We start from the raw sequence: 23596 nt of genomic DNA on the forward strand, positions 1-23596 counted from the left end.
CAAAGCCGGGGATTTTGGGGCCTTCCCTCCGGAGATTTTCAATCGCACAGTGGCAGCGGCAGCGAACTGGGCATTTCAGAAATTTCTCCAGATGTTCCTCTGCTTCTCATGTCTGTCTCCATCAAATCAGAATTGTGCACGGCATCCTACTTACAAATATGATATCATTTCACTGGAGAGCTGCGTGCGCAGCGTCATGCTGCCATCTTCTCCTCCCGCCTTTTTTCCTGCATTAATAATGATCTTTCAAGAATCGCTAGATTCTGGAATGTTCCAGAAGACTGGAAAATTGCAAATGTCACTGCTCTTCAAGAAGGGAGAGATGCTGAAGAAAGGAAACTATAGATCAGTTAGTTTGACTTCAGTGGTTGGGTAGATGTTGGAGTCGATTGTTAAGGATGTGGTTTTGGATGCACATGATAAAATAGGCCATAGTCAGCATGGTTTCCTCAGGGGAAAATCTTGCCTGACAAATCTGTTGGAATTCTTAGAAGAAACAAGAAGCAGGATAGGCAAAAAAGAATCAGTTGATGTTGTGTACTTGGATTTTCAGAAGGCCTTTGACAAGGTGTCACACATGAGGCTGCTCACAACCTGTGAGCCTATGGTAGTACAGGAAAGATTGTAGCATGGATAAAACAGTGGCTAATTAGCAGGAGGCAAAGAGTGGAAATAAAGGGAGCTTATCCTGGCTGGATGGTGCGTGACCAGTGGTGTTCCACGGTATTGGGACCGATTCTTTTTATGTTGTATGTCAATGATTTGGATGATGGAATTAATGGCTTTGTTGCAAAACTTGCAGACGATATGAAAATCGGTGGAGAGGCATGAAAATGATCACAGGATTGAATGGCTTGTCATACGATGAACGCTTGATAACTCGGAGTCTGTATTCACTAGAATTCAGAAGTTTGAGGGGTGACCTCATTGAAACCTATTGAATGGTAAAAGGCCTTGATAGAGTCTATGTGGAGAGGATGTTTCCTATAGTGAGGGAGTCTAAGACCAGAGGATACAGCCTTAGAATAGAGGAGCATCCTTTTAGAACTCTTTAGCCAGAGGGTTATGAATCCGTGGAATTCTTTGCCACAGGCAGATATGGAGGCCAAGTCTTTATGTATATTTAAGGCAGATAGATTTTTGGTTGATCAGGGCATGAAGGGATACAGGGAGAAGGCAGGAGATTGGGCTTGAGAGAAAAATTGGATCAGCCACGATGAATGGCAAAGCAGACTCGATGGGCCAGATGGCCTAATTCTGCTCCTATATCTTATGGTCTTATGGTTTGGTGGCCTTTACTGCAAGAGTATTAATAGATAGGAGCAAGGATGTGTAGCTGCAGCTGTAAAGGTCTTGGTGAACTTATGTGTGCACTTTTGATCTCCATATCTGAAGAGAGATGCACTTGCCATGGTAGGAATGCAACTAAGATTCCTTATTCTCCAGCCTTTGGCCTTTCCCACCCACTTGGCTTCACCTATCACGTTCCAGCTAAAGGTTATATTGCCTTTAGAAATGTTTGCATTTAGGGCCAAGCCCCTCTGTTCCTGCACCCCCTTTTAAATTCATGACATGCCAAGCCTCTCTGTTCCCGCCCCTCCCTTTTAAATTCAGCTTTATTTTGCTTTGCCACCAACTTCCTCCCAAAGTGAACAACTTTCCTCTTCACAACACCTAACTTCATCGGCCATAAGCTGTCCCTTTGCCAAGGTTGCTGTCTCCTCACTGTCCCACTGTGTCCGCATTTCCCATTTTCTGCAAATTCCTGACTCGAGAGCATTTCCTTCATTTAATGGTAAACTTTGGCCGGGTTATTTCAATTAACACTGAACTGCAACTGATGTTGTCACCTTGGCCCAACAAGCTTGTACCTGCTTGAACTGCACAGTGATGATCATGTGTGATCGGCTGCTGGTCATGTTGATATTGGTGGATGCTGTGCTCCGCTTCCTAGTTCCTTCCTTCATCAACTGTTCAATTTGCTCGTAGCTTTCACAAGGCACCGATGTTATATCCTGCACGTAGAAGCCCCTTTGGGAGCTTTCACGCACTCTCAGCCCTCCAGACTGCTTTCTTTCAGATAACAAATCCATCACCTGGAAAAGACATTAGCTGTAAGACTAACCAATTATCTGGGGTCTTATTCCCCTGGATAATTTAAAAAGTCTCAGTCCCTCGGGATCAGTCTATTTATAAATCTCATGTTGAGCTGAGACTGGAATAAATCATAACATTGAAACCTACTGAATGTTGAAAGGTCTAGATTGGGTGGATATGGAGAGGATGTTTCCTGTGGTGGGGGTATCCAGAACTAGAGGGCACAGCCTCAAAACTGAGGAGTGACCTTTCAGAACAGAAGTAAGGAGGATTATTTTTAGCCAGAGGGTAGTGAATCTGTGGAATGCTCTGCCACAGACTGCGTTGGAGGCCAAGTCCGTGGGTATGTTTAAGGTGGAAGTTGTTTGTTTCTTGATCGGTCAGGGCATCAAAGGATATTCTGAGAAGGCAGGAGTTTGGGGTTGAGTGGGATTGGGGATCAGCCATAATGGAATGGAGGAGCAGACTCGATGGGCTGAATGGCCTAATTCTGCTCCTATGTCTTATGGTCTTATGGCAAAAATACAGCTGGACAATTATCAAACGTGTTAATTGTATGAGATTTCTTTGAAACAATATCAAGAAAACACCTGAAATAATCTAATAGAGGAATGGTGAATATTGAAAATGATTAACAGCGGCAGTACAGTGCAAGATGGAACAAATTACTAGAAGTTATTATAAGAAATAAGTAAATAGTACACAAGAGGAATAGCGAGGTAATGTTCATGAACTGTTCAGAAATGAGGTGCCGGAGGGGAAAGATCTGTTCCTTGTGTGTGCATCCGCAGGCTCCTGTACCTCCTCCCTGATGGTAGTAATGAGAACAGGGCATGTCCTGTATCTAACCTTACTTAATTTGATTTTTGATTTACTCTTTTGATCTTGCAAAGCTCCTTAGCATTTAGTTTAGTTTCAATTATTTTAATTATTTTTCCTTTCCACTATAAGAAGTAGTGGATATTGTGGACAAATTTGCAGACAATATGAAGATAAGGTGGAGAGGAAGGTAGTTTTGAGGAAATAGAGAGGCTACAGCAGGACTTAGACAGATCAGGAGTATGGGCAAAGAAATGGCAGATGGAATACAGTGTTGGGAATGGTGAGGCACTTTGGTAGAAGAAATAAAAGCGTAGACTATTTTCTAAATGGAGAGAAATTTTAAAAATCTGAGGCTGAAAGGGACTTATGAGTCCTCGTGCAGTATTCCCTCAGGGTTAATTTTCAGGTTGAGTTGCTGGCGAGGAAGGCAAATGCAATGTTATCATTCATTTTGAGAGATCTAAAATATAGAAGCAAGGATGTAATATTGAAGCTTTATAAGGCACTGGTGAGGCCTCACTTGGAGTATTGTGATCAGTTTTGGGCAAGGATGTGTTGACATTGGAGAGGATTCCAAGGAGGTTCACGAAAATGCTTCTGGGATTGCAAGGCTTACCTTATGAGGAGCGTTTGAAGGCTTTGGGCCTGTACTCACGGGTATTCTCAATGAGAGGGGATCTCAATGAGACCCATGGAATGGTGAAAAGCCTCGATCGAGTATTTGTGGAGAGGATGTTTCCTATGGTGGTAGTGTGTAAGACCAGAGGACGCAGCCTCAGAATAGAGAGGTGTTCTGTTAGAACGGAGATGAGGAGGAATTTCTTTAGCCAGAGTGGTGAATCTGTGGAATTCTTTGCCACAGGCAGCTGTGGAGGCCAAGCCTTTATGTATATTTAAGGCAGAGGATGATAGACTCTTGATTGGTCAGGGCATGAACGATAATGGGGAGACGACAGGAGATTAGGGCTGAGAGGAAAATTGGATCAGCCATGATAAAATGGCGGAGCAGACTCGACGGGCCAAATGGCCTAATTCTGCTTCTATATCTTAAGCCTTATGGAGATAACCCAGGCCATCACAGGTAAACCCCTCCCCACCATTGAGCACATCTACACAAAGTACTGTTGCAGGAAAGGAGTATCCATCATTAGGTAACCCCAGCACCCAGGTCATGCTCTCTTTCTCACTACCTCCATCAGAAAGGTGGTAGAGGAGCCTCAGGACTCATATTACCAGGTTCAGAAACAGTTATTACCCCTCAATCATCAGGCTCCTGAACCAAAGGGGATAACTGCACTTGCCCCATCACTGAAAGTACCCAAAACCTATGGACTCACTTTCAAGGACTCTTCATCTCATGTTCTCGATATTTATTGCTTATTCATTTATTATTATTATTTCTTTCTTTTGTATTTGCACAGTTTGTTGTCGTTTGCACACTGGTTGAATGCCCAATTTGGTGTGGTCTTCCATTAATTCTATTATGGTTATTATTCTATATTACAGCAGCTATATTTCATTAGGAGTTTGAGGAGATTTGGTTTGTCACCTGAAACACTCGAAAACTTATACAGAACATTCTGACAGGCTACACTATTGTCTGGTATGGGTAGGGGGGCCTACTGCACAGGACCAATAGAAGCTATGGAGAGGTATAAAATTAGTCAGCTCCATCTTGGATACTAGCCTCTGTAGTATCCAAGACATCTTCAAGGAGCGGTGCCTTAGAAAGGCAGTGTCCATTATCAAGGACCCCCATCACCCAGGACATGCTCTCTTCTCACTGTTGCCATCAGGAAGGAGGTACAGGAGCCTGAAGGCACACATTCAATGATTCAGGAACAGCTTCTTCCCCTCTGCCATCCGATTCCTAAATGGACATTGAACCCATGAACACGACCTCACTTTAAAAAAAATTCTGTTTTTGCATTATTTTTAACTTAACTGTTTAATATACATATATACTCATTGTAATTCATTTATTAATTTCTTTCTATATCCATAGAACCAAAGAACACTACAGCACAGAAAACAGGCCACTTGGCCCTTCTAGTCTGTGCTGAAACATTATTCCCCTAGTCCCATTGACCTGCACCCAGTCCATAACCCTCCAGACCTCTCTCATCCACGTACCTATCCAATTTATTCTTAAAACTTAAGAGTGAGCCCGCATTTACCACGTCAGATGGCAGCTCGTTCCACACTCCCACCACTCTCTGAGTGAAGTTCCCCCTAATGTTCCCCCGAAACCTTTCCCCTTTTACCCTAAAGCCATGTCCTCTCGTATTTAAACGCAAACAACAGGAATTCTGCAGATGCTGGAAATTCAAGCAACACACATCAAAGTTGCTGGTGAACGCAGCAGGCCAGGCAGCATCTCTAGGAAGAGGTGCAGTCGACGTTTCAGGCCGAGACCCTTTGTTAGGACTAACTCTCGTATTTATCTCTCCTAATCTAAGTGGAACGAGCCTATTCACATTTAATCTGTCTATACTCCTCATAATTTTGTAAACCTCTATCAAATCTCCCCTCATTTTTCGATGCTCCAAGGAATAAAGTCCTAATCTGTTCAATCTTTCCCTATAACTCAACTCTTGAAGACCCGGCAATATCCTAGTAAATCTTCTCTGCACTCTTTCAATCTTACTGATATCCTTCCTATAGTTAGGTGACCAGAACTGTACACAATACTCCAAATTTGGCCTCACCAATGTCTTATACAACCTCCTCATAACTTCCCAACTCCTATACTCAATACTTTGATTTATGAATGCCAGGATGCCAAAAGCCTTCTTTACAACCCTGTCTACCTGTGACGCCACTTTCAAGGAATTATGTATCTGAACTCCCAGATCTCTTTGTTCCTCCGCACTCCTCAGTGCCCTACCATTTAATGTATGTCCTACCTTGATTTGTCCTTCCAAAATGCAACACCTCACACTTGACTGCATTAAATTCCATCTGCCAATTTCTGGCCCACCCCTCCAGTTGGTCCAGATCCCTCTGCAAGCTTTGAAAGCATTCCTCGCTGTCCACAATGCCTCCAATCTTAGTGTCATCAGCAAACTTGCTGATCCAATTTATTTGCTGATCCACATTATTATCTAGATCATTGATATAGACAACAAACAACAACGGTCCCAGCACAGATCCCTGAGGCACACCACTAGTCACAGGCCTCCAGTCTGATAGGAAATCATCCACTACCACTCTCTGTCTTCTCCCACACAGCCAATTTTGAATCCAGTTTACAACCTCTCCATGGATACCTAGTGTCTGAACTTTCTGAACTAACCTCCCATGTGGGACCTTGTCAAAGGCCTTACTAAAGTCCATGTAGACAACATCCACAGCCTTTCCTTCATCTACTTTCTTGGTAACCTCCTCAGAAAAACTCTACAAGATTCGTTAAACACGATCTACCATGCACAAAGTCATGCTGACGATCCTTAATCAGCCCTTGGCTGTCCAAATATTTGTATATCCGATCTCTCAGAACACCTTCCAATAATTTACCTACTACTGATGACAGGCTCACCGGCCTGTAATTACCTGGTCTACTTTTGGAGCCTTTTTTAAACAACGGAACAACATGAGCTACCCTCCAATCCTCCGGCACCATACCCCGTGGCTAAGGACATTTTAAATATTTCTGCCAGGGCCCCTGCAATTTCTACACTAGTCTCTCTCAAGGTCTGAGGAAATATCATGTCAGACCCGGGGGATTTATCTACCTTTATTCGCTGTAAGGCAGCAAGCACCTCCTCCTCTTTAATTTCTGTATGTTGCATGACACTGCTGCTTGTTTCCCTTCCTTCCATATAGGCTATGCCAATTTGTATTTAATTGTACTGATGTCATTAAGTTAAATTTCTCGACATGTGCTGGTGATATTAAACCTGATTCTGATTCTTTTATGGATTTATTGAGAATGCCCACAAGAAAATGAATCTCAGGGTTGTATCTGTACTTTGATAAGAAGTTTACTTGGAACTTTTGTTTTCCTGCTTTCAGGCTGGACTAGCTGTTAGACATGCACCAAAACTTCACTGAATAGATTAGGGCAGGGGTCAACAGACCCTCGGTTAACAGTAGGGGTCCAAGGCATAAAAATGGTTTGGAACCCCTGGTTTGGTGTGAATGTCTGATGATGGGCAGAACTGGACATCCTCGAGTACACTGCCAGAGTTATGGGCAGTTCACTGCCTCAACTTTACATACCAAGACAGAGTTTTAGTTTCAATCCATTAATGCCTGGTACAAAAGAACAGCATTCCTTGATTAGGAAGTTTCAGCCAATGGACAAGCTGAGCAAAGGAAGATTCATGTCATCGTATCCAGAAAGAGCTTAGTCTTTACATGGAATTGTACATGCACCTGTGGACCACGACTGCCCAAACTTGAAAGGCAACCAGAAATTCCTGTTCTAATTAACTGAAGTACAGTTCAAATATATTATTTACTTACTTATTTCACTGGAATCAATCCAATAGATCATTTTATAATTAAGATGCAAAAATCAATAGTATCATTCTACTAAAATATGTACATCAGGGAGATTGATTTCCAGCAGGGTGGAAAGTTTGGTTCACTTACTCTCTTCATACTTTCCAAGATCGAACACCATTGAAATATTACATTTATGTGCCAGAAAAGAGAAAAGGTTTACCTTCTCATTGTAGATTTCCAACATGCTGAAATAAATCTGTAGAGAAAGAAAATGATGTGAGACTTTCGTGTCATGTTACACTCATCAAAATAATCCATTCGTAACAGTCTTGTGTCTTTTAAGTTATTAACCTTTTGTCTTTCAGTTGGTGATACACCCTCTATTCTTTTAAACAATATTCATATTTTACCATTACCATACTTGGGTAAGAATAGGGAAATGCAGTTCAATTATGATTAAATAGAATATATCAAAAAACACTACAGCAATGCCAAAGTTCAAGTTTATTGTTATTCAACAATATACAGGTACACCACCAAACGAAACAACATTTCTCAGAACCTTTCCACTGACTCTTTGGTTAATGGAGGGGTCCATGGCATAACAAAAGGTTGGGAATGCCTGAGTTCTGGACCAACGTGCAGAACACAGTACATATAACTCACACACAACACATGAAGTAATAGCACCACAAATAAATTAACAAAAAATAAGGTGCAATTGCAACACAAGTTATAAACTAAACAGTATAACACTACTGGCGCTTCATAGGTGATGAGTCCTGTGTGCTGGCAGGCAGTTCATTTGTTTCGTGGCCTGGGGGAAGAAGCTGTTTCCCATCCTAACAGTCCTTGCCCTAATGCTACAGTACCTCCTTCCTGATGGTAGAGGGTCAAAGAGATTGTTGACGGATGGATGGGAGGTTGTTAATGACTCTGCCTCTCTTCTTCCCTCTCCTAAAATCCTGAAAACATGTACCACCAGGCTCAAGAACAGCTTCTATCCCATTAATGTCAAAGTCTTGAAAAGACCTCTTGTATGACAAGGCAGACACTTGGCATCAGAGTCTACCTTGTTACGACCTTGTTTTCTTATTATTTAACTGCACATTTTCAGTAGCTTTTAGATTTTATTTTGCATTGTTATTGTTTTACCTTACTCTGCACTGTGTAATGATTTGATCTGTATGAACAGAATACAAGACAAGCTTTTCAAGGTATCTTCGTGCTTGTGACAATAATGAACCATTGCCAATCCTCAAATTGGATTTGCAAAATCATCTTGCAGTTATTATAAACATTGATTGGATCACACGTTGTTTACAGTTCTGATCACCAGACTATAGGAAGGATGTGGGAACAAGAGAGAACACAGAAGAGATTCACCAAAATATTGCCTGGATTGAAGGGCTGCAGTGATCAGAAATCGGGTAGGGTGCGTTTATTTTCAATGGAACATAGGAGGCTGAGGGGTTTATTAAATTATGGAGGACACAACAATATGCAAGGAACCAAATATTAAACAGAATTAAACATTTGCCGTTGGTCATCACTTTATCCCTTTTCTTACCCGAGAAAACTGATGCCATCTTGATAAGAAGATTAACACAGCTGCAACCTGAAATATGTTTTAGGTTGAAAGGTCAGAATAAATTCTGCCTTAAACTTCCAAGAGAAATAGGAAGCAGGAAAGACAATGTAGTGGGAGGATAACAGTTGGACTGCCTTGTGTAGAAATTGGTGCTGACTGTTATTCTAATCAATCTGTTCTACAATCTGTGTAGACGTTGCTGGTCAGACAGGTAACCAAGGTCTATACAGAACTCCCCACGTTACAGGCGGTGATGTTTTGATGCTTGAGTGTCTGGTAATGGTTTGAAACATTTGATCTCTCAGTGTTCCTCTGTAACCCCATGACTGTTTTGGTGACGTGTTTGTCCTGTTCTTGTTGGTCAGTTGGTCCCCTGAATTCCTCCATCCATCTCTTCACCATCAACTTGAACTGTACTGCTTGGCCACATTTTATTTCACGGAAAGGGTTTTGGAATGAGAAAGATTCTCTGCTATTTGCTGATAATATTTTATTGTCGGAGCCACAGTTAACAAGCTGACTGAGAACAGCACTAGAATGGCCCAGTACTTCATGGTTAAACCAATTATACACAGTATAAATGGAAAATTTAACCACGCTGCGAGGAACATAGGAACACAAATTGGACTATGTGACCTCTTACATCTAACCAGCCTTCCATATGATTATGGATGATCTGCCCCAGGCCTCATCTCTTCTTCTGTGCTTGTTCCTCATAGCTCTCAATCCTCTGATCTTTCAGAAATTTATCCATATCACCTTTAGGTACCTCCCATGAGCCAGCCTCCACAACCCTCTCAGTTGAGATTTTCCCTGGACTTACCACTCATGGTGAGAAGAAATTATTAAGTAATTTTCAATGACCCCTTAACTAGTAATGGCTATTAACTTTAACTATAGCAATGGCTGATTGGTAGGAGGCAGTGAGTGGGAATAGAAGGATCCTTTTCTGGTTGGCTGCCAGTGACTAGTGGTGTTCCGCAGGGGTCTGTGCTGGGACCGCTTCTTTTTATGCTGTATATCAATGATTTAGATGATGGAATAGATGGCTTTGTTGCCAGGTTTGCAGATGATACGAAGATTGGTGGAGGGCAGGTAGTTTTGAGGAAACAGGTAGGCTGCAGAAGGTCTTAGATTAGAGGAATGGGCAAGAAAGTGGCAAATGAATTACAATGTTCAATTTTGGTAGTAGAAATAAATGTGTAGACTATTTTCTAATCAGGGAGAAAATCCAAAAATCTGAGATGCAAGGGGTTTTGGGATCCATTGTGCAGAATACCCTAAAGGTTAACTTGCAGGTTGAATTGGTGGTGAGGAAGGCAAATGCGATGTTAGCATTCATTTCAAGAGATCTACAATACAAGAACAGGACTATGTTGCTGAGGTTTGAAAAGGCGCTGGTGAGGCCTCACCTTGAGTATTGTGAACAATTTTGGGTTCCTCATCTAAGAAAAGATATGCTGGCATTGGAGAGGGTGCAAAGACGGTTCACAAGGATGATCCTGGCAATGAAAGGATTATCATACAAGGACATTTGATAGCTCTGGGTCTGTACTCGCTGGAATTTAGAAGGATGAGGGGGGATCTCCTTGAAACCTTTCAAATGTTGAAAAGCCTAGATGTGGAAAGGATGTTTCCCATGGTTAGGGAGTCTAGGACAAGAAGGCACGGCCTGAGGATGGGGGGGGGGGGTGGCGTCCATTTAAAACTAAGATGCAGAGACATTTCTTTCACCAGAGAGTGGTGAATTTGTGGAATTTGTTCCCACAGGCAGCTGGTAAGGCCAGGTCATTGGGTGTATTTAAGGTAGAGATTCAGTCTCCACAGCGATCTGTGGCAATGAATTCCAGATTCGCTGTCATTTGGCTAAATAAACTCCACATCTCTGTTCTAAATGGATGTCCCTCTATTCTGAGGCTGTGCCCTCTGGTCCTAGACTCACCCACTATAGGAAACATCCTCTCCACATTCACTCTTCTAGGCTTTTCAATACTCAACAGATCTCAAAGAGATTCCCCTTCATTATCTCAAACTACAACGAGTACAGACCCACAGCCATCAAATGCTCCTTATACCTTAATCAAGTAAAGTTAAACATCATCTCAATCTTAGCCTAAGAGAAGGATTGATAATCAACAGACCTATTCTTGGGGCTTTGGAATCATCTTTGGATTATCTGATTTTATAAATGATTATTGAAGCAGCAAGCTGGATTTATGTACCAAACTTATAAGTTATTGTAATAAGTAGCTACAAAAGCAAGATGGGATCGTTAACGTTATCCATTCTAATAATCTCTAAATGAACATCTTTTATAAATTCAAGCTATATCACAAATTTACGAACAATCTCCAAGACTCATCCATACTCACTATTTACTTCAAAGTTGTAACTCTCGCCAGTCACCTATTGATCCCAAATTACCACTGCAAAGGTTAACATAATGGTAGCTAATTCTTACCTGGTACTGTTTATCATGTTCTTGATTTTGTTTAATTGCTTTGAACAGCTCGTCACAAATTAATGGGATTATTCCTCTGTCTGGTCCATAGCCAATCATAGAGTAACTTTTCCCTGAGCCAGTCTGCCCATAGGCCAGCAGTGTCGTGTTGTATCCCTGCCATGCGTTACTCAACAATTCTTGGCCCAGGTCATTGAACACCTTTCTCTAAGGAAGCAAATTTTAAATAAAATTACACATTGTCCTTTGCTCACCACTTTATCCCTTTTCTACCCGACCACTCACTCCATGTTGATGAGAGGATTCAACTGGAATTAAGCTTTCTCCGTAGTTTGGTCCCATAAATATCAATATCCTTGTCAAATGAATAGCAGCCTTAAAAATATTCACCTGAGACCCCAAACATCAAGAATATTGTTCCGGCTTTCTACAACCCTTTGTTTTATTTTCACTGAGATGTAGTGTGGAGTAGGACCTTCTAGCCCTTCGAGCTGTACCACTTTAACCCCAGACTAAGCACAGGACAATTTACAATGACCAATTAACCTACCAACTGGTACATCTTTGGACTGTGGGAGGAAACAGGAGCAGGTGGATGAAACCCACACCGTCACAGGAAGCAGCAGGGAGTGAAACCGTTACCTGTACCGTGCCCTTTACGCTAGGAAGTGCTTTTTGGTATCCTCAAAGCCTGCTTTTAATTTCTAATGTAATTCTCAACCAAAGAGAAGTGTTCCTCTCCATCTGCATGATCAAATCCTCTAAATTTTGAACATAGCAGTGATACCATCCCCTACTTTCCAAGGGAAAGAAGGACCCCACTATAGATGCAGTCCAACCAGAGTGTACTGTAGCTCTGCTATTGTAACCTCAACTAAAGTCCAAAATTTCACAAGCTCTTTTAAAATTAGCTTCATGGCATCATGCTTGATGATGCAGGTAACTCTGACAAGGTCAGAGTTCATTGCCCCAAGTGCTCCATACACTATTTGTTCTCCATCTACCTGCTGTAGAACCAAGTAGCTTGCTGCATTGTAGAGTCATTGAGTCATAGAAAGGTACAGCACAGAAACAGGCCCTTTGGCCCAATCTAGGCTGCGCCAAGCCATTTAACTTGCATATTCCCATCGACCTGCACTGGGACCATAGTCCTCAATACATGTCCCATCCATGTACCTATCCAAACTTCTCTTTAAACATTGAAATAAAGTTCGCAAACACCACTTGCACTGGCAGCTTGTCCCACACTTTCACAACCTCCGAGTGAAGAAGTATCCCCTCGTTCCCCTTAAATTTTTCACCTTTCACCCTTAACCCATGATCTCTGGTTGTAGTTCCACACAACCTGCGTGGAAAATGCCTGCTTGCATTTACCCGTTCTATACCCTTCATAATTTTGTATATCTCTATCAAATCTTCCTTCAATCTTCTCCATTCCAGGGAATAACCTCCTTATCTTTTCAGTCTTTCCATGTAACCCAGGTCCTTCAGACCCAGCAACATCCTTGTAAATTTTTTCAGTACTCTTACAACCTTATTTACATCTTTCCTGTAGGTAGGTGACCAAAACTGGACATCTGCAACGATGTCTTATACAGGTTCAACATAACATCTCATCTCCTGAACTCAATACATTGATTTATGAAGGCCAATGTGCCAAAAGCTTTCTTTACGAGCCTATCAACCTGTGATGCCATTTTCAATGAATTGTGGACCTGTATTCCTACATCCCATTCTGCAAATACTCTCCTCAGTGCTCTACTGTTCACTGTGTAAGACCATGAAGGCCATGATCGGCTTCCTCGCTGTCCAGTACACCCCCAATCTTGGTGTCATCTGTAAATTTACTGATCTAGTTAACCACTTTGACATCTATTTCAATGATCTAGATGATAAACAATGGATCCAGCACCGATCACAGTGGTCCTCAAGTGAGAGAGGCAACCAGGTACTATATTAGAAGCCAAGCTCATTGAGTAATGCAGCACAAGGAAACCTATGTTGGTAATTGTCTTCATTTGCAGAACACTTCTCTTATGCCTATAAATGAATGAAAGGGCTTGCAGTTAGATATCCAATGTTCCTAATGCTCATGAGAGAGAGAACTTCAGACTGCAACTCACACTGCATCTTCATATCCTGTTCTAACATAACTTACAAAAGCTGTTGAATTTTGTCACCCGAAATTTGAAAAAATACAAAAAGAAAGCCACCCCTAACCCCGAGAAAAGAATTTCTGAAGTTTCCTGCAGGTAAACCATGTCCAAGCATCTGGCGATGAAACACCAGATGGACCCCAACTAGAAGGGAGGAAATCTGAGGCAGGCCCTCTGCTAAAGATTTAGCTTACATCTTGCATACTGGCTTGTAGAGTAAGTCTGGTATCGCCCGGTGGTATATCATCCCACCTGGTCTGCATATTTGCTGGTAGGTCCATCAGGAACAAGTATCCCTTCCTCATTTCTAATGAATCCACTGTGTGACCAGTAGACTAGGTCAAATGTGAAAGTTTTTGTGTTGCTCTGATTCCTTGGATCCCAAATTGTGATGCTGTTTAAAGCCACGGAGATTATACAGTTGCATCCAGCATCCTTCTCAGTCTGTTAAGAGTAACAAAGATACATGGGAGGTTACACAATACTAGAAGGTAGTGTTATTAGAAGACAATATTGAACTCAATGTGTGGGGGACGTTCAGGACAACTTTAGATCATTAGCAGAATACCATGGAGGCCAAGTCATTATGTTCAAGAATGAGGTAGATATGTTTCTTTTATATTAATGAACATGGGAAGGCAGGAAGGGGTTACCAATATGTATGACTGGCTATGATCGTGTTGAATGGAAGAGGTGGCCTTTTCTTGCTCCTTCTTTCTGATGTTTCTACGAATCTGACCTTCAGTTGGGAAGGAAATGAAAGAGTTACATACTCCTTAATCGGGGTATTGGTATTCGTTAAGTTCATTAAGTTCATCAAATGCAGGAAGGGTTTGTAAACCCACAAGCTGCAGTTCTGACTGAGCTGCACTTGCTTTTGATGCTTCAACTGTGCATAAGAAAGAAGATTTTAATGAAATAACAACCTCGACTCGCGCTGTTTTCAAAGGTGGTCCTTTTGAGCTGTTGATGACTGGATTTTCGGTCTACTGCCTCAGTTAACATAGGCGCTATATTTTATTCAAACAGTGTTAGGTGACTCCATATTGAGCAGTTTAATGAATGTCAGTTCATACATGGATACCACCATAACTTGTTCCACAGTTTCTAACAATGGTTAAGTCAGTATCTTTCCCATATATTTTAAAATAAAACCAGTATACTGTGGTTCAATCACCATATTTATGAGCACATTGCAGATCTGGTCAAGCAAAAGACCAAGAAATTAACACAGCCATAAATAGAAAAATACAAATATTGATGACACTTTTAATCGCTCTGTACAGAGTTGACACGCACAGGGTGGTATTGATCACTTCATTATGGGAAAAACATCGAATTATATTTCTTCATGCTATTCAGTTTGTTTCCCAACTGAGGGAATGATCTCATCCAGTGTATATTTAAACAGTAATTCCCAATATTGGTACAGAATATTCAGAGATCAAGATTTTAAAAAATTGCTGTAGTTTCTTGAACCCTGGGAAAAGCTTGCGTTACTTAAGCATGTACAGTATAACTCACTCACCTGGCTAAAGGTTCTGACACGGACTGCCACTCTTACGCTGTCCACACTTGGCATTTTTCTTCCTTCGACACAAACGGATGATTGATAAGTTAATAAAAATATCACGCCCCAGCTGTTTGGTTAGGCCTAGTGTTTAGTTCAGCACTACATGCTGACCCAGGCTTTCTAAGAGCTGTTCACTTTTCACATCACTCCCTGTGGGAGTCTTGTACATGGCTGTGCAGAGGGAAGACGATCGGGCTGCCGGTCTGGTGTCAAATGTAGCGGCTGAGTAGTAGGAGAGGGAGTTAGCAGAACAGGCTAACCTTCAGAAATCTAAAGACCTTGGGATACGAGACAACACACCTGCCCCAGTGTCACCACTGTGTTTAAGAGGGGCCTTAGGATGGGTTGAAACAGAGGAAGCCCAAGTAGCACAATTTTTTAGATTAAAAAAAAGTCAGTAATTTTAGACCGAGAGCTAACGGGACTGCATTATTCAGAATGATAAAATAATAATGAAAGAGTGAACCTGAAATGTGATCTGAATACACAGCCTTGCTGATGACTGAATAGTTCTACAGGATTCTGAAACTAGTTTAAGGCCAACTGATAGATTTTCAAATAGGGGTAATGGAAAAACCACCATATCTGACTTAATCTGATAGGGGTCTCAAATCCACTAAAGACAAAGGTGGGGGGAGAGCAAACACAGGACTTTTTAAACATTATGACAAGCCTGAAGGGCTTTTTTTCTCTCTACTTAACCAATAACTGAATTGAAACTGATTTTGAACTTTGATAATCCATCAGACATACAACACTTAACATTTTAGGAACAGCTTCTTCCCCTCCACTATCAGCTTTCTGAAAGGATGATGAACCAACCATGAGTACTACCTCACGATACTTGCTTACTTTTGGTACTTAATTTATTAATATGTTTCTTATTGTAATTTATAGCATTATTTATATATTGCACTGCAATGCTTCCGTAAAACAATAAATTTCATGACATTTGTCAGTGATATTAAACCTGATTCTGAAACATTCAAATCTTGTTTGAAAATTTTACAACCATGTGTGAATTTAGCTGAAGAGTTTCCTTGATTGTTTATACTCTTATTAATTAACATGCATCCTTCATGCATTTAATACCGTGTTTTAGAGCAAGATTGATAAATAATACAATAAAAAGGCTAATTTTAAAAATTCTTTCATACCAGATGTATCAGACCTCATTCTATCATGGAATCAAGGCATTTTATTTCAAAGCAATCATTCAATGCTAGCCAATGAAACTAATTGCACTTTCTATCTCTTGGTACATGGCATTGCACATTAAAACAATCTAGCTGTTCCCTGCGCCAGACAAATTAACATAATTGCGTCTCAGTCAAGACATCTGGCCCCCTCTGCTTAATTCTCTTTTTTCTTTCTTTTTAAATCTTTTTATTGAATAAGTATACAAAAAGGTAAGCCATATAAACATTAATACAATGTTAAAATACAATAAAATTCCAGAAGGTACCAATACCAAAAAAAAATACTACAATGTAATTTAAACATAAGAAACCAAGATAACATAATAGTATACTAAATTTTATATATATCAATAGAAAAAAAGAAAAAAAAACCCCAAAAAAAACCCACCGTGCAACTAACTAAAAGTAATTCTCAAAACAGGCCCTTCTATCTACCAGGATCACATGGTAGTTAGCACAATTTCTTTACAACTGGGTTCAATTGCTGCCGCTGTCTGTAAGAAGTTCGTGTGTTCTCCCCGAGATAATGTGGTTTTGCCAGGTGCTCTGGTAGCCTTCCACATTCCACAGACCTATGGTTAGGGTTAGGGTCAGAAAGTTGCGGGCATGCTATATTGCCACCACAAATGAGGTGATACCTTCAGGCTGCAAATGATGCATTCCGCTGTGTTTTGATCTACTGTACATGTGATAAAGCTAATCTGATCTTTAATTCCATTCATTCTCTCCACATTTCCACAAGCTTTTCACCCCTTCCCAACACACTAGATTTTACCACTTGCTGATAATCTAGAAACCAGGTAGGGGTCAATTAATTTACCAACCTGCATATCTTTGGGATGTTTGAAGGAAACCTGAGCACCTAGTGAAAACTCACAACCTACATCATCATAGTCACCATGTGCAAACTCCACAGATAGTACTGGAACCGAAGAATTAACTTCAGGTCTCTGGAATGTGTCACCAACAAAGAGTACCCCACTATTAATGTAGAGTATAGAGCAGTTAACCATAGGAACAGGCACTTTGTCTCCATAAGACCATAAGACAAAGGAGCAGAAGTCAGCCATTCAATGCGCCTGTGCCAAACATGCCAATCTAATACCCCTCTATCTGCTGCCTGTTTGTGTGTCTCTTAAAATATTACCACCACATTCTCTGGCAGCATGTTCCAGACACCCATCACTGTGTAAAATAAATACACGACTCAAATCCTTTAAACTTGCCCTCTCTCATCGTAAAAAGGTATGCCCTCTAGTATTTTACATTTCTACCCTAGGGAAATTAAAAAACATCTATCTGCCCTATCTCTGCCCCTCATAATATTATATACTTCTATCAGGCTTCCTCTCACCTTCCATCACTCCAGCAAAAACAATCTAAGTTTGTCCAGTATTCTGGGAGTCATCATGTATTAAATGGGCTGCAAGAGCACATCAGAAGCTGAGTGTCATACGGCACCTCATGACAATGCAATCTAATCCACCAGCTTCAAGGAACAAGGACATGAATTAATATCCTCCAAGACTATAGTATCAAGAACCTCTTTATTAGTCACTCATCCCATCACCCACTCTAAACATGTATTCCCTCCCCCGTGATGGATGCATTGTACACAAACCATAAAATGCACTATTACCAATCTACCAAGGACTCCCTAAACTCATGCTACTATCTGCAGGTTCCTCTCCAAATTGCACTCCATCCCAGCCTGGAAACATACTCCAGATCCAGTGTCCCGCCCCAATGAGTATGTGCGAGTATCTTCACCAGAGGGACTTCATCAGTTCAAGGCCACAGCTCATCACCACCCTCTCAAGGGCAATAAATGCTGGTCATGACAGCTACAACCAAATGCTGAATATTAATTTTAAAAGTCAAGTGTAAAATATATATTCAATGGATTTTTAAAAAATAATAATGCACATTATTCAAATAATCTGGCCAAAACATCTTACACCAATTTAATGATTTACTCTTGTTTATCTTTCTGAAATCTTCAAATGTAGTTGAGTTCCTGATCTGTATTTATGCAACTTTATTACTGGGTCACCTGACCTTCCACTGTTTTTGAGGAGTATGACTTTATGCAGAAGAATTGTAGATGATGGTAATCGAAAACAAAAGTTAATCAGAAAGCATCAATGGGGAGGAAAAATTGTAAACCTTTCCGGTTCAATATCTTTAACCAGAATGGAATTGAGCAGATGAAAATTTACTGATCTTGAAACATAAGCTGTTTCTATGTTGTTGCTGTCAAACCTGAGTACTTCCAGTAGATCTGGTGTAGATCTAGAGCAGTACAACACAAGACACCATTTTGGTATGGTGAGAAACTCAACTGAGCGTACACATTCACCAAGTCTTGTACCTAGTGTAATTTAAGTTTATTTTTTTAAACACAGAGTGGTGGGTGTGAACCCCCTGTCAGGTGTGGTGGTAGAGGCAGATACACAAGAAACTCTTAGATAGGTATGTGGATGCTAGAAAAATGGAGGGCTATGTAGGAGGGAGGGGTTAGATTAACCTTCGAGTAGGTTAGGTCAGCAACATGATGGGCTGAAGGGCCTGCATTGTGCTGCACTGGCACAATGTTCTTCAACAGGCGAATGAGCACCCTGCATTTGGTTAGACACCGTCATCCTGAAGGAGATGCAGCAAAGCACTGTAGGAATGGGGTTCAAACACAGTTTCAATGGTGTTGGTAGGAAATGTTGATGATGTGTTTTAACTTCACTGGAAAGTTGGGAAATGGGATTGCAAAATACACATTTGGAAGACCTGATGAGGTCCTCTCTTCAGATGAGTTTTTATTTAGATTAGAGGCAATAGCTTAAATAGTAATCGAGCAATGTAAACATAAAGTCACAATTCTGGTCTGTTTACCTCAGTACACAAGATACTTTCCCACATTCCAATTGAGTAAATAGCATCTAAACAGACTGGATGTGTATACTTACAAATGAGAGGATGCAGCACTCTTTTTAGATAGATATTGAATTAAAAGTAAACATAGTAAGTGGTACTTGGTAGATTGAACAGAAAGTGTAAAATTGTAATAAACACAAATGCAAATAAAAGCAATCCACTGTATAGAGAAATTTCAGCAATCTTTTTATTTTTTTAAATTTGCCTGACTTACCAGTATTTGCTGAGCTATCTCAGTTTGTTGTGATTTGTAGCAGCACTGCAAGCATATCTTGATGAAACCAAATAAACATGATACAAATATTGTGACAAAAGTAAATAACGCGATGCAGCATCACGTGACATAAAATTAGTATGTTACAAGGTTCAGTGGGGTACCTGGCCCAGATTTTAACAGATGGCAATTGGCTGCCTTAAATGAACAGAAAAGTTGGGTTGCAGGGGAAAAGAAGCATCCTCGGTATAAAATATTTCCCACCCCTCATTTAAAAATAATTGAAGACAGAATCTCCCGCTTCTTCTTCCACAGGGACCCTTCTTTCCTGTATCCAACCAAAACAATTCCTTTCTTTTGGATGAACATGGGAAATTATACAAAATTAACTGCCTTCCTGGTAGCACTGAAGGCAATTCCTTACGAAGAAGTAACAATTTCGGGTATCTTGCAAAGAGATACAAGGCTAAGTACCAATTTCATTGTAACTAGACAGAATGGTGTATGGCAACTTAAGACAGTCAAGAGCCACTATGAACTGTGCCTCAGGATTTTGGACAATCTTACTGTGTCTAAAATAATCGTAAAAACAAACTTTAAAGATGTACAACTGCATATACTGTACCATTTACCCCATTGGCAAAGTATTCCATCACAAAAATGCAAAAAAAAACATATCAAACTGCCAAGTATACATTTTATTTATAACTTCCCTAAAATGTCAAAAAATATTTACATTTTATATACGTTAATAAAATGTATGAAGATTCATTACAAAATTAAAATGTGAAACATTTGCCTAAAAACAAAAAAAAGTTACAATACTCCACATGGAGCTACAATTTCCCCTTACAGACCATTTGTTCATGAAATGTTAAAATAATTTATATAAATTATTTCCTGAAAATTAGATGAACCTCGGAAATTCGCACAGTTCTGTATACCTCTTATATATACACTGCATCCAAGTATTAAACCGCTTAAACAATAAAATTTCTCATTATTTGTGTCGGTTTACTTTTCTGCGTGTGACTGGCTTCTGAAACACTGGGATCAGTTTTGTCCTCTTGTGACGAAGTGTCATCTTATGTTCCACAGACATATCATCATCCTCTGCTTCTCTTCTTTTACTGGACAATGAATCCAAAGGACTTGCTAAAGGAGAAAGAAATTCAATTTCCACTGGTGGTGCTGACCATGAAGCCTTCTTGGTTTCTCTGTTAAGATGAAAAAGAATAGTTTCACTATTAGCAGAGAAAAATTACTACTACATGCCTTCAGTAAATGGGGATAAAATTCTACTGAAGAACTCAAAGGCTCAAAGACCAGAGCCTTTGTTTGTGGTGCTGTTCGCTGCACAGATCAGCAAAAACAACCCTGTAATACTGTTGTATACATTACCTGGAACTCTTCTTCATCCGAAGTCTTGTAGTTCTGCTTCTGGTACACATTTTCTCCTCTTCTTGTTTACCTTTTTCTTTTCTCACCTCTTCTATTTTTGGGGCATCATTCTTCAAAATACCCAAATCCTGAAATTGCAAATTTGTGTCAATGTTTTAAAAAAAGTGAAAATGTATTATATTATTTGACAAACCCAACAAAATTCAACCATGCTAAAACTGAATTAATGTCAATAATTGTTCATTTCTGATAGTGAAAAGACTGAAGTAACCCATATGCACAAGATCCTTGCCCAGCAGTCAGAGTATAAATCAGTAAAAAAAAATTTAGCCTATCAATACCAATTCTTTCACTACATAGTTGTCCCATCTTAATGTTTACCCAGAAAATTGTCTTAGTAACCACTCTGATTTTACAGGTTTTCTTTCACTACGCAGTTTAATATTTTTCTAATATTGAATATTAAAATGTTTATTTACCTGGTCTTTCACTACCTGCAAGGGTGCTTTGCTGGTTTTTCTAGACCTTGTAATAGGAGTAGAAAACAGAAACTCTGGTGGCTGCACAGAGGAATCCTGCACTGTGGTCTTCTCAACTATTCATAATGAAATTGGAAACAATATTGGTTAATAGATCAACTGTCCATTAAGAGTAACATTTCTGCTGATCAATAACATGAAAATAAGTTTAATATCGATAAGCTTTAAAATCCCAAAATAATTAACACATTAAAAAAAGGCACAATTTCAAATTCCCATGAAGCACACATGTAAAGTGTAAACACAAGGTTCTGCAGATGTTGGAAATTCAGAGCAACACACGATGCTGGAGAAACTCAACAGGTCAGGTAGCATTCAGAAGAATGAACAGCTGACATTTATCCAGGTGTTACCTGAAGAATTTGTATAGTAATGGTACCTGTATTAAAATCTTGATTTGTTTGTAACAAGACTCGGAAAATTAGACATCATTTTAGCCTCATTCACTTACTTAGTCAACTGTTACCCATTTTCATTTTAAGCAGCAGCAAAGTTTCACTGGGTGAATATTCCACTGATTTTAATGCAGAAAAGCTAACTGCCTGATGTAAAATTTTATGTGCACCATCACCCCATGATAAAAACTAAAATACTGCAGGTGCTCAAAATCTGAAATTCAGCTGGAAATTCTAGAATCACTGATGCAGAAAAGTTCCCCAACAGTCTCATACAGATGCCAAGAAATTTATGTTCATTTTATTTCTAGTTATACAAATATGAATCAAAATTTCAGCTCTCAATTGCTTTCATTATTATTTTATAATGGACGTCCAACCTTCACAGCATTTCGGAATTAGAAAGATTTTATTGTATTATGTAATCTCGCAGCTAAAGCCTCACTTTCTCACTGCATCAGACATCCATATCAGTAAAGGATAGAATCACCTGTTGTTCTTTAACTACCAATGAACTATTAGTAACCATCTGCAGGTCCAGCAGAATTTGAGGGAGGGAAGGAATTGTTGACTTTCCCTGCCACAGATGGTGCTTGACCTGCTGAGTTCTTCCAGATTCTGGTGTCTGCAGTCTCTTGTGTCTCTATGAAATACCAGTGCTGCTTGTGGACATCTAATGGCATTAAAGGCAACAATGGTCACTAACAATAGGAAATAAGAGAGTGCATCTCCAGTGAGCCAAAATAGACATCTTCCTACTGACTTCACTGATGGAAGCAAGAGACCTGAAGACCAAGAGCAACCCCAAGTATTGTAAATTCACAGGTATTTAGGGGTAGTCAAGGTAGGCAAGAAACACACTGGTGGGAGCGGGGTCACATATCCTCAGCATATGTACAGCTGAAGTGGTTGAGAGACTAGCAGGCATCTTCTGCTGTGTGAGAACAAAGTTTATGGCTGAGTTTCCACCTTGAGAACTGTTCAGGTTCTTGCCTGGAGACAACTCAAAGGCAAGATTAGGTTAGGGTAGCAGACTTACTTCCCTTTCTGATGTGATTTTCCAACAATCCTCCAATTTTGTGTTCAACATGGCTTCTTTTGAAACATTTAAGATTATTAAGGGATTGGACACGCTAGAGGCAGGAAACATGTTCCTGATGTTGGGGGAGTCCAGAACCAGAGGCCACAATTTGAGAATAAGGGGTAGGCCATTTAGAACGGAGTTGAGGAAAAACTTTTTCACTCAGAGAGTTGTGGATGTGTGGAATGCTCTGCCTCAGAAGGCAGTGGAGGCCAATTCTCTGGATGCTTTCAAGGAAGAGTTAGGTAGAGCTCTTAATGATGGCAGAGTCAAGGGATATGGGGAGAAGGCAGGAACTGGATACTGATTGTGGATGATCAGCCATGACAACCGTGAATGGCAGTGCTGGATCAAAGGGCCGAATGGCCCAATCCTGCACCTATTGTCTATTGCCTTTTAAATTCTAAATTTATTTAGGTACAGTATTTAAATTTGAACTCCTTAGCTCTGTACAGTCTCATATGCCTGTGTAAATGACCTGGAACTCCAGCTGCCAATCCAGTAATTTAACCACAACACTATGACAATCACTTCAGGCTTGAAGTTACCACTAGTTATAAATTAAAGTTTACTGGAACCAAAATCTGCACAGTACTCAGTACTCTTCATTCACAACAAATTTCACGACATACGCCATTGCTATTAAATCTGATTTATATTGATAACTGGAAAGGACTCACGTAGATACAC

At 40.2% G+C, this 23596-nt stretch overlaps 2 protein-coding genes across 9 annotated transcripts in view; both read right to left on the reverse strand.

The window, feature by feature from the left end:
• The window catches only part of kif28 (kinesin family member 28), a 75924-nt gene extending 60266 nt beyond the window's left edge, over positions 1–15658 (reverse strand). The window contains exons 1-5 of the mRNA XM_063056955.1: positions 15105–15658; positions 13829–14020; positions 11421–11627; positions 7589–7624; positions 1872–2096 (exon numbers count right to left, since the gene is read on the reverse strand). Coding sequence (XP_062913025.1) covers positions 1872–2096; positions 7589–7624; positions 11421–11627; positions 13829–14020; positions 15105–15158 — 714 coding nt within the window. The 5' untranslated portion in view covers positions 15159–15658. The remainder of the gene's footprint in view (positions 1–1871; positions 2097–7588; positions 7625–11420; positions 11628–13828; positions 14021–15104) is intronic.
• Positions 15659–19263: 3605 nt separating this feature from the next.
• ahctf1 (AT hook containing transcription factor 1) overlaps positions 19264–23596 on the reverse strand; it is a 172030-nt gene continuing 167697 nt past the window's right edge. For all 8 annotated transcript variants that reach the window (XM_063055491.1, XM_063055489.1, XM_063055490.1 and 5 more), the window contains 3 exons: positions 21371–21486; positions 20892–21019; positions 19264–20707 (listed from right to left, as the gene is read on the reverse strand). In XM_063055491.1, coding sequence (XP_062911561.1) covers positions 20491–20707; positions 20892–21019; positions 21371–21486 — 461 coding nt within the window. In that variant the 3' untranslated portion in view covers positions 19264–20490. The remainder of the gene's footprint in view (positions 20708–20891; positions 21020–21370; positions 21487–23596) is intronic.

This window comes from Mobula hypostoma, chromosome 8 (assembly GCF_963921235.1).
Source record: "Mobula hypostoma chromosome 8, sMobHyp1.1, whole genome shotgun sequence".
NCBI lineage: Eukaryota > Metazoa > Chordata > Chondrichthyes > Myliobatiformes > Myliobatidae > Mobula > Mobula hypostoma.